We start from the raw sequence: 14,323 nt of genomic DNA on the forward strand, positions 1-14,323 counted from the left end.
TTTGAATGGCGACTATGTTGAAAAGTGGTATTTGGGTGTGGCTTTCAACTGCATATGGTAAATGTTTTCTCCTATACTTTGTTCATTTTTAATTCCAAAACATAATCGACTTTCTGGATAACCCTCGTAATTGGGTTGCTGTGAGTTTTCCTGGTTGTATGGCCATGTTCCAGAAGCACTCTCTCCTGACGTTTCACCCACATTTATGGCAGGCATCCTCACAACCTCTGAGGATGCCTGCCATAGATTTGGGTGAAACGTCAAGAGAGAATGCTTCTGGAACATGGCCAGACAGCCCAGAAAACACACCAACCCAGTGATTCCAGCCATGAAAGCCTTCGACAGTTTTTAAATTTGTGGGACAAAAAAGGTTTAAGATCTAGTGTCATGAGGAACTCAAGACATTCACAGTATTCCAGAACTGGATGAGACAGAGACCATACTGGATAATTGAGAAGGTGCGCACACTGTTTTGAATATTTTGTTGCAGAAACAGTCAATGTGTGTTCACTATGTATGTGTGATATATCATTACCTTCAAAGCCAGCTATTCCAATCTATTGATATTCAATGAATTGTTGTACAGTACCAGTCACCAAGCTGTCCTCTGGAAGGCACCAAGTTTTCAGCTGTAGACTAGCTGTCCTTTGACAAAAACACCCTTCACCAGATCACGCTAGCTCTACGCACCTTTAGGTAATATATAGTTCTCTGCTGTATAGCCAGAAATCATTTCCTCACATTTGTCTTAAACTGAATGTATCATTTTGATAAAAGATTTAGCACTTGTTCAGATCTTCTTGTAGTTCCAGAAAATCTAGTCCTTGGTTTTTTCCATTACACTGACCATCCTGCTCACGTTTGTTCTCCTTGAGCACTACACTTGGATGACGGGATGTGTCGTTCTCCAATGATATTCCTGTATAAATAGTTAAACTGCTTTGCAGTGTAAATGTTATAAGACCCATTTCCTCTTTTACCTTACACAAACTTTCTATTAGTCAATAAATTCAAAAAGTTGCCAGGGTTTATATCCTTCGGTTGTCTTAACATTTGTGAACTGGATGCCATTTTGTGGGCACTGAAAACAAAAAGCAATGACAAAAGTCGGAATGAAAAGCTATTCCAAGCATCACGAGTGAAGAGAACAATTGCCCTTGTTTTCAGTATTCAGAGATTCTGCAACCATCTACCGTTTGAAAAGATTCAACATCTCACTCACCCCAATCAAAAATGGACACCATTTTACTAGGCCATCAAACATAATAGGACTTGAGCAGCAATGGATTTTGGTATCCACAAGAATCTGGAACAAAACCCAATGGACACCATGGGCCCACCTTATTTTCTCCTCAACGATATTTACCAATTTATAAGGTGCTGTGGAATGGCAAAAGTGTGGGTAGATGTGAATGATAGACGTAACCAATTCACAGAAACACATTGTTTCTTCCCTGATTTAAAGGCAGGGAAGTGATAGAAGAATGGCATGTTTCAAGCACCAATTGCTTGTCTTCTGTGTTCAAGAGGGAGAGAAAAACAAAGTAAAAATGAAGCCAAGCTTGGAGGAAAAATACAGCTTCCCCAGGAAATTATTTTTTCATGGTCAGGATACAGCCAACTCTTGGCTCAAACCCCTGCGTAAAATGATATACAGTAGAGTCTCACTTATCCAACACTTGCTTATCCAACGTTCTGGATTATCCAATGCATTTTTGTAGTCGATGTTTTCAATAAATCGTGATATTTTGGTGCTAAATTCGTAAATACAGTAATTACTACATAGCATTACTGTGTATTGAACTACTTTTTCTGTCAAATATGTTGTATAACATGATGTTTTGGTGCTTAATTTGTAAAATCATAACCTATTTGATGTTTAATAGGCTTTTCCTTAATCCCTCCTTATTATCCAACATATTCGCTTATCCAACATTCTGCCGGCCTGTTTATGTTGGATAAGTGAGACTCTACTGTATTGCTACTTACAAAAATAAATTGCTAAAGTGAAATTAAAATGGAAACACACTGGCATCGACTGGGAAGCACCCAATGAAAAATCCACAGAAGAAACTGGAGCTATGTCTCAAGATGCTCCAAGGTTTTATCAAGCAAATTAGATTGACTAATGACCATCCTTGGAGCATCTTGAGATGACTAACAGCCATTCTTTCAGCACTTTTTGTCCTGTGAGTTACTTGGTGTCACATAGGGATCCCAGAACCCTGACGTTTGTGAATTGGTCAAAGCCAGAAATGAATGCAAAGAAAACTTCTCTTCCTTCTGTCATTCCCACTGAATAATTCCATCAACAACCAAGAAGAGGTAATTTATAGCACAAAAGACTATCTCATTACTTTTTTTTTGGAGGGAGGGGATTCTCAAACTTTTGAATGCTGAAAAGAGAGAAAATCTTACAAAATCCCCAAATGTGGAAAACAATATGATGACTACAACTGGCTTAAACAGATAAATGCAACAAAATAAATTCTTTTAATTTTTCCCATAACAATTACATTACATTCTGACACTACAGCCCAACAATATTTTGGAACAAAATTAATGTTATTGAATACACAGTGTTTAAGAACACCACATAAGATTGTGGTTTCATTTCTCTTCACTTTAAGCCATAAACCAGACAGTGAAATAAAGTTTGCTACTGCCTTGTGAATCCTGGCATGCATCCGCAGTTTAATGCCCATGACTCCATCCCACAGGATTTGGGATTTCTAGCTTGGTGAGGGTGTTTTAATGAACTATCCTGAACTCTAGTCCTAGAGATCTCTGCCATCACAAGTAGTAAATACTTCATCAAGCTACAGATCCCAGGACCCCATAAGATGGAACTGTGGCAATTAAAGCAATATAGTAGTACTATAATTGCCTAGTTTGGGAACACTCTTAGTTTATTTAGACAAAGACATGTAAATAAATTTATGTCATACAAGTCTGCCATTTCAGATTTTGTTTACCGCACCAAGAAGAAGTGAATTGCATCAACACATTGCTTGATCACATTTTGGGTTATTAAGCTTTAGTTCCTGGCTTAAAGTGATATGGACTATATCCAAGAATTTTATAGCTTCTCGCTTGAATCATCTCCAAAATCCCTTAAAACAAATACATATTTTATCTGGCAGTCCCAGCATTATGATTAATGTTGTAGTGAAGCATAAACTCTATACAATTTGTATAAATCTGTCTAGTCTTGGGAATTATGGCTGATTCTCTGAGCAAATCCATGTAGCTGGGACCCACTGAGGTTCGTCCTGTGCTCGACGTACAGCAGACAGCAGCTGAAGACAGGCTTCCTGTAAGTTGTCATTCACAATCACCTGGTCAAAGAACTGGCCAAACTGAGTTTCCATTTTTTTAGCTGATTCTTCCATCTCCTGCAGGTCTTCTTCCTATAGAGAGCAATTGAACAAAAGGGCTAAAGTCATCTAATGAAATGATATCGAAACTAGTGGAATTGTTTTATTGCTGTTGATTTCAAAATGTGTTATTCTTCTCTGCCCCCCAACGCCACATATTTTTGTTATGTGTTTTTAAATAAGAAATTGTATTTTATAAATAACAAATAATGTATAAATGCACATTCACATGGAACAATAAAAAAGGAAAGATCAACTTTAAAATGGTAGAAGCACAAAGTTGTGGCAATGAAGCACAAAGTGAAGAGGCAGAAACATCATCTTCATCCTGGACTCATTCCAGCCTCCCTCCCTCTCTTGCTCTCTTTCTCTCTCGCCTTCATGAAGCCAAACATAACAGGAGTAAAAACCACACAAAACCAACTAATCCAAAGTTCCTCAAAGCAAACAAGAGCAAAGCAGACAGCAATTTCCCAAAGCAGACAAGGGAATGAGGCACGTAGGTTGTTCCCATGAAGCCCTAAAGCCCTGTACTATCGCTCTAGCACTCCCTACAGCTCTTAACTCAAAATGCTGCTTGTATGTCAGCAAAACCTGTGCTGAGCAACAGCTCTTAGTTCAAAATGCTCTGAAGTTGCGACACTCTTAAGTTGAGGTTCTACTGTAGTGTGACTAAAGTTCTCTTTCCACTTTGTTTTGTATGAGAGTGTGTGCTTCAAGTCGTTTCCAACTTACGGCAACACTAAACTGACTCCATCCTTTAGTTTCATTGGCAATATTTGTTGAAAATATATTTGCCTTTGCATTTCTTTGAGACTGAAAAAGTGTGACATGCCTATGGTCAAACAGCTGTCTTAGCAGGGATTTGGACCCTGATGACCAACATTCAAGCTCAAAACAGAGAGAAAGAGAGAGAGAGAGAGAGAGAGAGAGAGAGAGAGAGAGAGAGAGAGAGTGTGAGTTCAATACTGACACTCCTAATCTGTTGGCAGGTACTACTGAGATAGATTCCCATTCAAGAGGAACCCAGAGGACTGTAGGATCGATTTGTATACATATTTAAATTTAAAGAAATAAAACAAAGCAAAGCAATTACTCTAATTCTGAAGTTAGACAATTTGGAAATTTGTCAAAACATGGGCAGTACCTTGTTTTTAATGTACTCTCACAACTAGATGCAGGTTGAAATTCACAAGTAAACAATACCACTGTCTAGGACTGTCTATAACCTGAGTTATGTCGCTTGTCAGCATAATGTTAGTCAAGGCACAGCCTAGAATGTATAGCACTGAAATAATGAACATAACCAACTAGTTTAGAGATATTCTAACAGGATTATTATAATAATCCCTTAAAGCTTTATTTCTCTTGGAAGGTTAAGAAATATCAAGGGCAGGTGCTGTTGAGTCAAGGAATGCCACATAAAGCAGTTGGCGTTTACTCTCCTCACAAGTCTCACCTTAAATTTCATGTTCACATAATAGTCTGTAATCATCCTAGCATTTTTCCGGGACTGCTTCATGCAGCTGACACTGGATGGCTTAATGAATATAATGTAGGGCTTCAGTTCATGCGTACGGGCCAGCTGAATGTTCTGCAGCACAAAGCAAAAAAAAAATGAAACAAAACTAATGCCGCATAATTTTAGTTCAAGACTGAGAACTTTTTGTGTATGTTTTATTCCTTTAAAAAATTAAATTGTAAAAGATAGAAATTGCACATATTTGAATCTGAAAATTTCAACAGGACAGACTATTCTCTCCAGAGTTTATATCATTGGGTATTGCATCTGTGATATAGATAGAATCATTTCATAATTCCAGAATAGTTCAACAACAGTGACATAATAATTCAATTTTGAAATAGTACAGAATCTTAATTAACTGCATGTAATATATGCATACCTAACATATCCAAACGTATCTCCCTTTATGAACCAGTTCAAGAATTAAGATCTATTGGGGAGGTCCTGCTCTCGATCCCACCGCCTTCACAAGCGCAATTGGTGGGGACGAGAGACAGGGCCTTCTTGGTGATGGCCCCTCAGCTGTGGAACTTCCTTCCTATTGAGATCAGATTGGCCTCCTCCCCCTAGGCATTTAGGAAACAAGTAAAAACTTGGCTATTCAAAAAAGCGTTCGACGAGTGACAGAAATGCAAGTTAACACCCTGTTACGACATGGTTAGAAATCAAGCAGCTGAATTATGATTAAGGATTGGTGCAATGTGTTATTTGTGTATTGGATTTAACATGTTTAATATGTGTAATGGTTTAAACTGTATTTTATATCTACTGTTTTAATGGTTTTATGTGATGTTTTAATTGTTTGTAGAATTGAGGCACTGAATGTTTGCCTAGATATATGATGTACACTGCTCTGAGTCCTTTGTGGGGTGAGAAGAGCAGGATATAAAAATAAACAAGGGTATTATTCACTAGTTCCTTGCTCACCTAATCTAAATTGGTTTCAACAACATTTGGGTCCAAATTTTTCCAAGACTTCAAGACGGTACCATGTTCTCCAACATTTCACAGATACAAACTAGGACACATATGGCCAAGTGACATATGTGTCCTAGTGACATCAAAATGTGGCCAAGATTACTATAAATGTTCAGTGAGGAAAAACACACAAGTTAAGAGGCTGCAGCCATTTGCTTCTGCTAGAGCAGGCATGGGCAAACTTTGTCCCTCCAGATGTTTTGGACTTCAACTCGTACAATTCCTAACAGCTAGTATACTGGCTGCTAGGAACTGTACGAGTTGAAGTCCAAAACACCTGGAGGGACAAAGTTTGCTCATACCTGTGCTACAGCCTAATGGGATGGGTAAGGCTCTGCCTCTTCCTATTCTCTTCTCCTTGCTAAGTTAAATATGTGAGAACTATTTGGCCATTAAGGAAGCTAAGGACAAAGGAAAACAATAGGAGAAGGAGAGGAAAACTGGGACACTTTAAATACAGTTGATAAAATGGGATGATGAAAGATTACTTGGGACTGTCCCTGACAGATCAGGACCATTGCAGATGATGTGGTATCAACAATTTAGTCCATGAAACAATGACAATAAAATCTCTTTATAACTCACCTGAGGCTCTAAATCAACTATGCATATCTTCCCAGCATCAAGAACTGCACGGACTGAATCAGTGCTTGTGCCATAGAAGTTTCCTTTGTACTCTCCATACTCCAGCATCCTGCAAATGTAGTAAACACAGGAGAATAAAATAGGTAGGCCTGCTTAAATGAAAACAGTAATGCCTTGACGAGTTTAATTCATTCCATGACAGAGCTCTTAAGTCAAAATGCTCTTTTCTCCCAAGTGAATTTCCCCATTGAAATACATTGAAATGCAAATAATCTGTTCTGGCCTCCCCCTCCCCAACTGTTTTGTTATGTGTTTTAAAATAAGAAAATGTACTTTATAAATAACAAGTAATGTATAAATGCACATTCACCATGGTATAATAAAAAAAGAAAGATAAACTTTAAAATGGTAGAAGCACAAAGTTGTGGCAAGGAAGCACAAAGTGAAGAGGCAGAAACATCATTTTCTTCATCCTGGACTCATTCCAGCCTCCTTCCATCTTTTGCTTTCTCTCTCGCTCTCTTCATGAAGCCAAACATACCAGGAATAAAAACCACACAAAACCAACTAACACAAAGTTCCTCAAAGTGAACAAGAGCAAAGTGGACAGCAATCCCCCAAAGTGGACAAAAGCACGAGGCACGTAGGCTGCTTCCTTGAAGCTCTAAAGCCCTGTACTCTCATCCCTCTGGTGCTAGCTCTTAACTCAAAATGCTGCTCTTATGTCAAAGTGAAACTCGGTGTGAGCGACAGCTTTTAACTCAAGTGCTCTTAAGGTCAGATGCTCTTAAGTAGAGGTTCCACTGTAGTATCTTAAGCTACAAAATACAATGTCTAGTTCCAACTACAGTAGAACTCATGAATCCACAGGATTTATGCAGCTGTTGATCTTCCATTTAGCAATTGCTTCAGCGGTGCTTCTTGGGAGCAGAAATTGTATTTAGATCTGAGATAGCTATTTTAAAATCTTTAAAACTAAGAGACATCCCATGTTTAAAAGTGTTGTAAATAATATCGAAATAGAACTTAAACCTTCATTAGAAACCAACACAAATGTCACAAAATTATGCAAGATTTTGAGTTCTACAGGATGGAGGAAAAAATGGTCCAAATATGTAGTTATGTGATCAATAATATTAGTCACTTTTCTGGCTCTCCACTGAGCATAGAGAGTAAAAGAGGCAGAGAGAATGAAATCTGTATTGAAAAGATGGCTGGGTAGGAACCTGAAGGGAAGGAATGAGAGAGAAAAGACCCGGGTGGCAGCACTGGGAGAATTGAGGGGGAATTGGATTGTGTCGCGCAACACCTTTTTTGCAATGATGAACAACATTTTTAGACATGATGTTCATATATTATTTCTTTTCTTCCATAATTATGTCTAACTTATGTCATATGTATAAGACAATGTATACCATCACACTCTAGTTACTTTTGCTCTGTTCTTTTTATGGCAATTGGTGCTTTATGTGTTTGATAATATGGAAGGATAGTTTGGACCTAGTTTCGAGGATTCCATGTCTCACAAGTTCATTTGTGTTCATAACGGAATTATATGCATGGGTAATAGTTTCCGTTTATGATAAAGCTATATTACCGCTTATAAATTATGACAAGAATCTCAAGGTGTAGTCAACATTCTCTCACAGGATATATATATATTTTAATCGCAATGAAAATAATTTGAATCAAATAGACTAGCTGAATTTCCTTCCATGGCATGCTTTTAGACATCTGTTTGTCTTTGGCATTTTACACTGGCCAACATTAGTGCAGATGGCCAATTGTAAAATGATATAGTCGTTATGTCACCACAGAAACTAATACTGAATTTTACAGATTGAAAGTTGATATTGCAACAAATAGAAAAAAATGCGAAACTATGTAATCAAAGACTGTACCTGTGGCTGTATACCATGTTTTCAAAGGTTTCCTTTGATACATAATGATACTCTCGGCCATTCACTTCATAGCTCTTCTGAGCCCGGGTTGTGTCTATTTAAAAAGAATAAACATAGTGCTGTTGTTAAATATGTCTTCATCTTTCTGTAAATAACTGGTAGGATAGAAAGTTTGGGTCAATTTTGTATATTCAATACTTTACTTGCCTGGATGTTTATGGAAATAGCCCATGTGAAAAGATCTGGTATAGATACAAAAGATATGGGAGGACTTTTCAGATGTGCATCATAAATTTTGATGCTCTCACTTACTACCTCAGTCCTGGACACAAATACTGTAAGAAATACTTTGATCCATAGTGGAGGCAAAATGAAGGCATTGTCTCTCCAAATAAAAATCACAAAATGATTTTCCCTTCAGTCCCACAATTCTTAGCACTGCAGATGATTAATGCCTTCTGCTCTTCTGTTTGCATCCCTCTTTTCTTTGGAGGCCTAAACTGTATTTCTAATATACTCACCAAAAGTTTTAGAAATTGGAGAACTCAACTTTCATTTGGAATGACAGAATTCATGAAAGGGGGAGGGGGACTCCTTAATTTTTCCTCTCTTGTAGCTATACACCTGTGATCTCTTCAACATTTCTTAAAATGTTTCTTTTTTAAATTAATATAATTTTTATTCACATACATTAACAGCTCACAGTGTAAACAGAACACAAAACACAAAACAATGAACATTTTACAAACACATAACCCCACCACCAAGGCCTGACCAAGTATCATTTCCTTTGCCATAAATTTATGAGTCAACCAGTAAACAAATGTCATATCCCAAATACTTGACCAACAAAGTTGTATTGTTTTCCCTTATCACTCTCTAAAATATATTGAATGAAAACGACCAATATGAATCAAATTTTGTTCTTTTAATTTCCCCCCTGAACACCCTCATTTCCATTGATAGTTTTGTCATTTAAGGGTACAGTACATTTCATACCTCCCAGTACCATGCTTCCAGAGTAAGATTGGTTACTATTTTCCAATTCCTTGCAATTGTAAGTCTCTCCACTGTGAGTAAAATAATCACTAGTTCTTTTTTCCCCCTTTCTAAGTTCAACTTTGTGGCATCTATTAGTACAGTAGAGTCTCACTTATCCAACACTCGCTTATCCAACATTCTGGATCATCCAACGCATTTTTGTAGTCAATGTTTTCAATATGTCGTGATATTTTGGCGCTAAATTCGTAAATACAGTAATTACTACATAGCATTACTGCGTATTGAACTACTTTTTCTGCCAAATTTGTTGTATAACATGATGTTTTGGTGCTTCATTTGTAAAATCATAACCTAATTTGATGTTTAATAGGCTTTTCCTTAATGCCTCCTTATTATCCAACATATTCGCTTATCCAACATTCTGCCGGCCCGTTTATGTTGGATAAGTGAGACTCTACTATAATGCTAACCTAGCATCCAGGGTGATATTTAGTCCTATAATGTTCCCAATCTCCTTAAATATACTGTTAGAGAAACTCTTCAGCATGGGGCATTCCCACCATAAATAAAAATATGTCCCTTTTACACATACCATATCTCCAGCAATGGTAATTGTGCTCCTTATCCATCCAATGTAATTTAACCAGTGTGGTATACCATCTCCATATTACTTTATACACACTTTCTTTTAATTTTATTGACATTTCTAATTTATTTCTAATATTTCTAATTTAAAGCTAATGTGTTGTATTTCAGCTGGCTGAATATCTTTGATTAAATCTCAGTGTGTTTCATAATTTAAGATGTACAGTTAAAGGTAAGTACCACTGAGTTTAGTATTATGTTTCTTTTGGTTATCTGTGTTTCAGTATATGTAGAATTTCACTCCTTTGAATATAAATAATATAAAAAGCAGTTACATACATCAAGTAGCAAAGGATACTCTTTGGGGGCACAGTTATATGGATGTTCATGGTCAGCTGCCCTACTTCAAACTTTAACATGACCTCACTGACCATAGATCATGATAGGCTGCTAAGATTTGCAGACATTTGACATTCCCTCTCTTTCCACTGTTAGAATTAAAAGTATAAATGTAAATGGTCACCTACGTGGCACTGCACTCTGAAAGAGATGAGGATTTATACCAATAAGCTGCCGCCGCAGTTCATTTACTCCAACACCAGATGGACCTGAATATTTCAAGAAATAAGTAGTTAAAGGATTGAATGAAAAAGTCAACATCCCCTACAACAAATATGTTAGATTTATTACAGAAAAAAGAGTGATTAATTTCCTGAACAGAGGTTCTTGGGACATCAGAGGGCCCTTCCACACAGCCCTATATCCCAGAATATCAAGGCAGAAAATCCCACAATACCTGCTTTGAACTGGGTTATCTGAGATCACACTGCCATATATTCCAGTTCAAAGCAGATACTGTGGGGTTTTATTCAGCTATGTGGAAAGGGCCTTAGAAGATTTTAAATGACTTCCTTTGAACTGTAGAGAGCGACACATCCCAAAAAACTTACACTTCTTGAGGATAAATGCAAGACTCTTTCTCATTATGTCTGAATTCACCACAACTGCACTTCAGTCTTATACATCAGGGTACTGGAAAGGTATTGCTACTTACCTATTAGGACAATTAATCGGTTTCTATCACCGGGGAGTCTCTGATATCTCACTACTTCTTCATATGGCGCAGCTACAGCACTGTAGCATCCACCAGGACACCGGGCATAACATGGTAAGTGACTGTTGCGAGATTTCCGGCGGCACAAGCGCATACTTCTACGGAAGCCAGCTGAGGAAAGCAGAAAAGTATAGACCTTGAAATCGCAATAAGAGACTCAAGGTGATAGACACACTGACAACTTAGCCTGGGGCGAGAAAATAGGTGGCCCTCTAAGCTGTTGTTTGACAACAGCAACTATCATCCTTCAGCACTGCCTATGTTGACTAAGACTGCTTTGGCATCAAATGCTGATGCTGAATATTTATTTATTTATTTATTTATTTATTTAATTTACTACATTTATACCCTGCCCTTCTCACCCCGAAGGGCTCAGAGCAGCTTACAAATAATATTTACATACAGTGTATTATATCACTAGCATATTGTATTGTTATTATAGAACTGCACTACTCATCATCCTTCACATTCAGTGATATGGACAAGGACGGCTGGGAGTTGCAGTTCAATGACATCTGGAGGATCAGAACGTGCTCAGCCTTTTGTTAAGTGCTTGAACTCTAGACAAAGCCTCCTTTCTCCCACATTTCCACTGCTGTCCCTGCTCTATCCAGTCCCAGTGCTAGAAGTTGGAGACTGGTGCAAAAATGTTCTGTTAAGAGCAAAAGAGGAGATTAACTGGAATTGACTATGAGTCCTCTTCCTTGGTATTCTGTTTCCAGAAGTTTCTCAACAATTCAGCATGGAGACGCATGAAATTTACAAACCTCTGGCACTGAGATGTCCACTCAGGGGAAGTTAAGACCTGCTAAACTGTGTCCAGTTTTAAAGGTCCCTAAAATGTGTATTATTATAACCAAAACAAAAATTTAGAGATCATGATTATTTTGTATTTAGAGGTTGCTCAAAGTCTGGTGCCCTAAACTGGAGCTTATTGTATTTACTCGAATCCAATACTCACCTTTTTTGTTAAACTATCTTGCCAAAATTAGAGTGTGCATTAGATTTATATAATACGGTAATCTTGATTCTGAGCCAAAGCAAAAGGGGAAGCTACTTCAGGAGTACCTGGAGCTCCTATTTGAGAAATGCAACCTGTAATTTAATTGTCATGGATCAATACTATGTAATCCTGGGATTTGTAGCTTGGTGAGGCATCAGCACTCTTTGGCAGGGGAAGCTCAAGGCCTTGTCAAATTAGATAACCCAGAATATCAAAGCGGAAAATCCCACAATATCCGAGTCCATACTGCCACATATTTCAGTTCAAAGCAAAAAATGTGGAATTTTATTCAGCTGTGTGGAAAAGGCCTGAGATGAGCCTGGCATAAATGAAGGTTTTGGAAATAATGAGATGCACATTTGTCTGTGCAAAGAAAGAAAAACCATGGAAAGATAAATGGTGGAGGGGCAGTGAAGATGGGCGATTGTTTATAGATAGCAAATTGTATAAATAACTGCTGCAAGTAGGCGCCCTCACACATAAATACTTTCCTCTCAGCATGGCATCCTTCGCTTATTCAATAGGTTAGAGCATCATAATTTGATGATTTCAGCTTTTTGACAGTGTTTGGGTCCTTAACTTGTCGAATAACAGGAAAAGAGAGAATGCCTATATGGGCAATCATTTAGCTATGTAAGCCCCACATGCATGTTTCATGAGCTGGTGGATTTTGTCTCTTTATCAAACATAGATTTTAACATTTTGCAAAGCACAGACCTGTACCTGGAAAAAGGAGTATTTGATATTAAGAGAATGACATGATCAAGATTTGGGACAAATGGTCTGTGAGAAGAGACAACAGAGATATATTATTATAGAGGTGGGGCTATTGTTGCATTTATTGTTTATAAATTTGTTTTGTCCATTTTGCGCAACAAATCTATCTCAATATTTAACCTAGTATAAATTCAACTCTTTCCTTTTCTTCCCTGATGCTTCTTAACCCTAAGGTAATATATGTGCTATTCTGACTTTATCGCTTTCTGTTCCTGAACTGAAATCAGCAACATCAGCAGAGGGTATTCTGCCAAGTCCACCTGCAACAATGGCAATGTTGTCTTCCCTCAAAACTTCCCCTTTTGCTCTGCACTTCTTAATTCTTACAAATGATCTTTCCTTTAAAACAAACTGCAAATTTTGTTTAAATCAGGATTCTGTGGTTTTGCAAAATGCAAAAACCCATTACAAGAATGTAATTAAGAAACAAAATCCAGCTATAAATATTTATTTTTTTGCAACTGAAACTAACTCCTAAAATGTTAATATGTGTCTTGGATTTTATTATCAAGTTTTAATACATTTATTATGGAGATTTACAATGAATTCACATCAATTAATGAGTCTTTGTGTATAGCCGATGAGCCAAATGCTTACATAATAATTGGGGGCCGGGCTTTGTACAGCGGGTTTAACCACTAGCTGCAAACAATCCTGCTGATTGAAAGGTCAACAGAACGAGCCTGGACTTGGTTAAGCACCCACCATCAACCCTAGCTCCCTGTCCACCTAGCAGATTAAAAGCAGAAATGTGGGTAGATAAATAGGTACAGCTTTTAGCGGGGAGGTAATAAAGGCACCCTTAAGGACATCAATTGGGAGGATGTCTAAGGATGACAAAACTCCTTGGCATGGAAGATGGAGTGACAGCACACTCCCCCCGGTAGCTAGGGCCTCCAAGATGCCAGAAATAAGGTGGGAAATGCCTTTACCTCTGTTGTGTATTGTCTGTCCTTATTCATTGTATAACAGCATTGAATGTTTGCCATATGTGTATTCTGTAATTCGCCCTGAGTCCCCTTATTATTATTACTATTATTAGAAAAGTTTCTATTTTTATTCAGCAGAGGGGGTTTTAAGGGCTAGAACTTTATTGAAAAAGAAGTTTATAATGAAATAATAACAACAACAAAGGACACAGAGTTTTCAGAAGGCTGGCTGACGGGAGGCACCAGAATAGTTAAGATACAATAAGGAATATTCAGAAATGAAACACAAAATGCATCTGAAATTATTAAAATATGAAATTGAACTAGAACAATGCAGCAATTACGTACTAATAAAGACCTGCTGACCAGATCCACTGAATTCTTCCTCTTCTGTAACATAAAGGAAAGTATTTCATGAAGCATAAGAAAAAAAATAATGCAAAAGTAGAATGTCTTCAAGAACTATATAATTTTTATCTGGCCATTCATCTAAAACATAAAAATAAGAACTGTTTCAATCAACAGTGATACTAGCAAAAGGAAGAAA

The 14,323-nt window shown here is 37.5% G+C and overlaps 1 protein-coding gene across 8 annotated transcripts in view; it reads right to left on the reverse strand.

Moving 5' to 3' along the window:
- Positions 1 to 2,474: 2,474 nt before the first annotated feature.
- The window catches only part of mpp4 (MAGUK p55 scaffold protein 4), a 44,180-nt gene continuing 32,331 nt past the window's right edge, over positions 2,475 to 14,323 (reverse strand). For 6 of the 8 annotated variants that reach the window (XM_062961953.1, XM_062961961.1, XM_062961989.1 and 3 more), the window contains 7 exons: positions 14,125 to 14,166; positions 11,008 to 11,178; positions 10,481 to 10,561; positions 8,367 to 8,460; positions 6,466 to 6,574; positions 4,837 to 4,971; positions 2,475 to 3,410 (listed from right to left, as the gene is read on the reverse strand). In XM_062961953.1, the coding sequence (XP_062818023.1) occupies positions 3,219 to 3,410; positions 4,837 to 4,971; positions 6,466 to 6,574; positions 8,367 to 8,460; positions 10,481 to 10,561; positions 11,008 to 11,178; positions 14,125 to 14,166 (824 nt within the window). In that variant the 3' untranslated portion in view covers positions 2,475 to 3,218. The remainder of the gene's footprint in view (positions 3,411 to 4,836; positions 4,972 to 6,465; positions 6,575 to 8,366; positions 8,461 to 10,480; positions 10,562 to 11,007; positions 11,179 to 14,124; positions 14,167 to 14,323) is intronic. The other 2 variants (XM_062961965.1, XM_062962002.1) reach the window with 1 other exon arrangement.

The sequence above is a fragment of the Anolis carolinensis genome, chromosome 1, assembly GCF_035594765.1.
Source record: "Anolis carolinensis isolate JA03-04 chromosome 1, rAnoCar3.1.pri, whole genome shotgun sequence".
In the NCBI taxonomy this organism is placed as follows: Eukaryota; Metazoa; Chordata; class Lepidosauria; order Squamata; family Dactyloidae; genus Anolis; species Anolis carolinensis.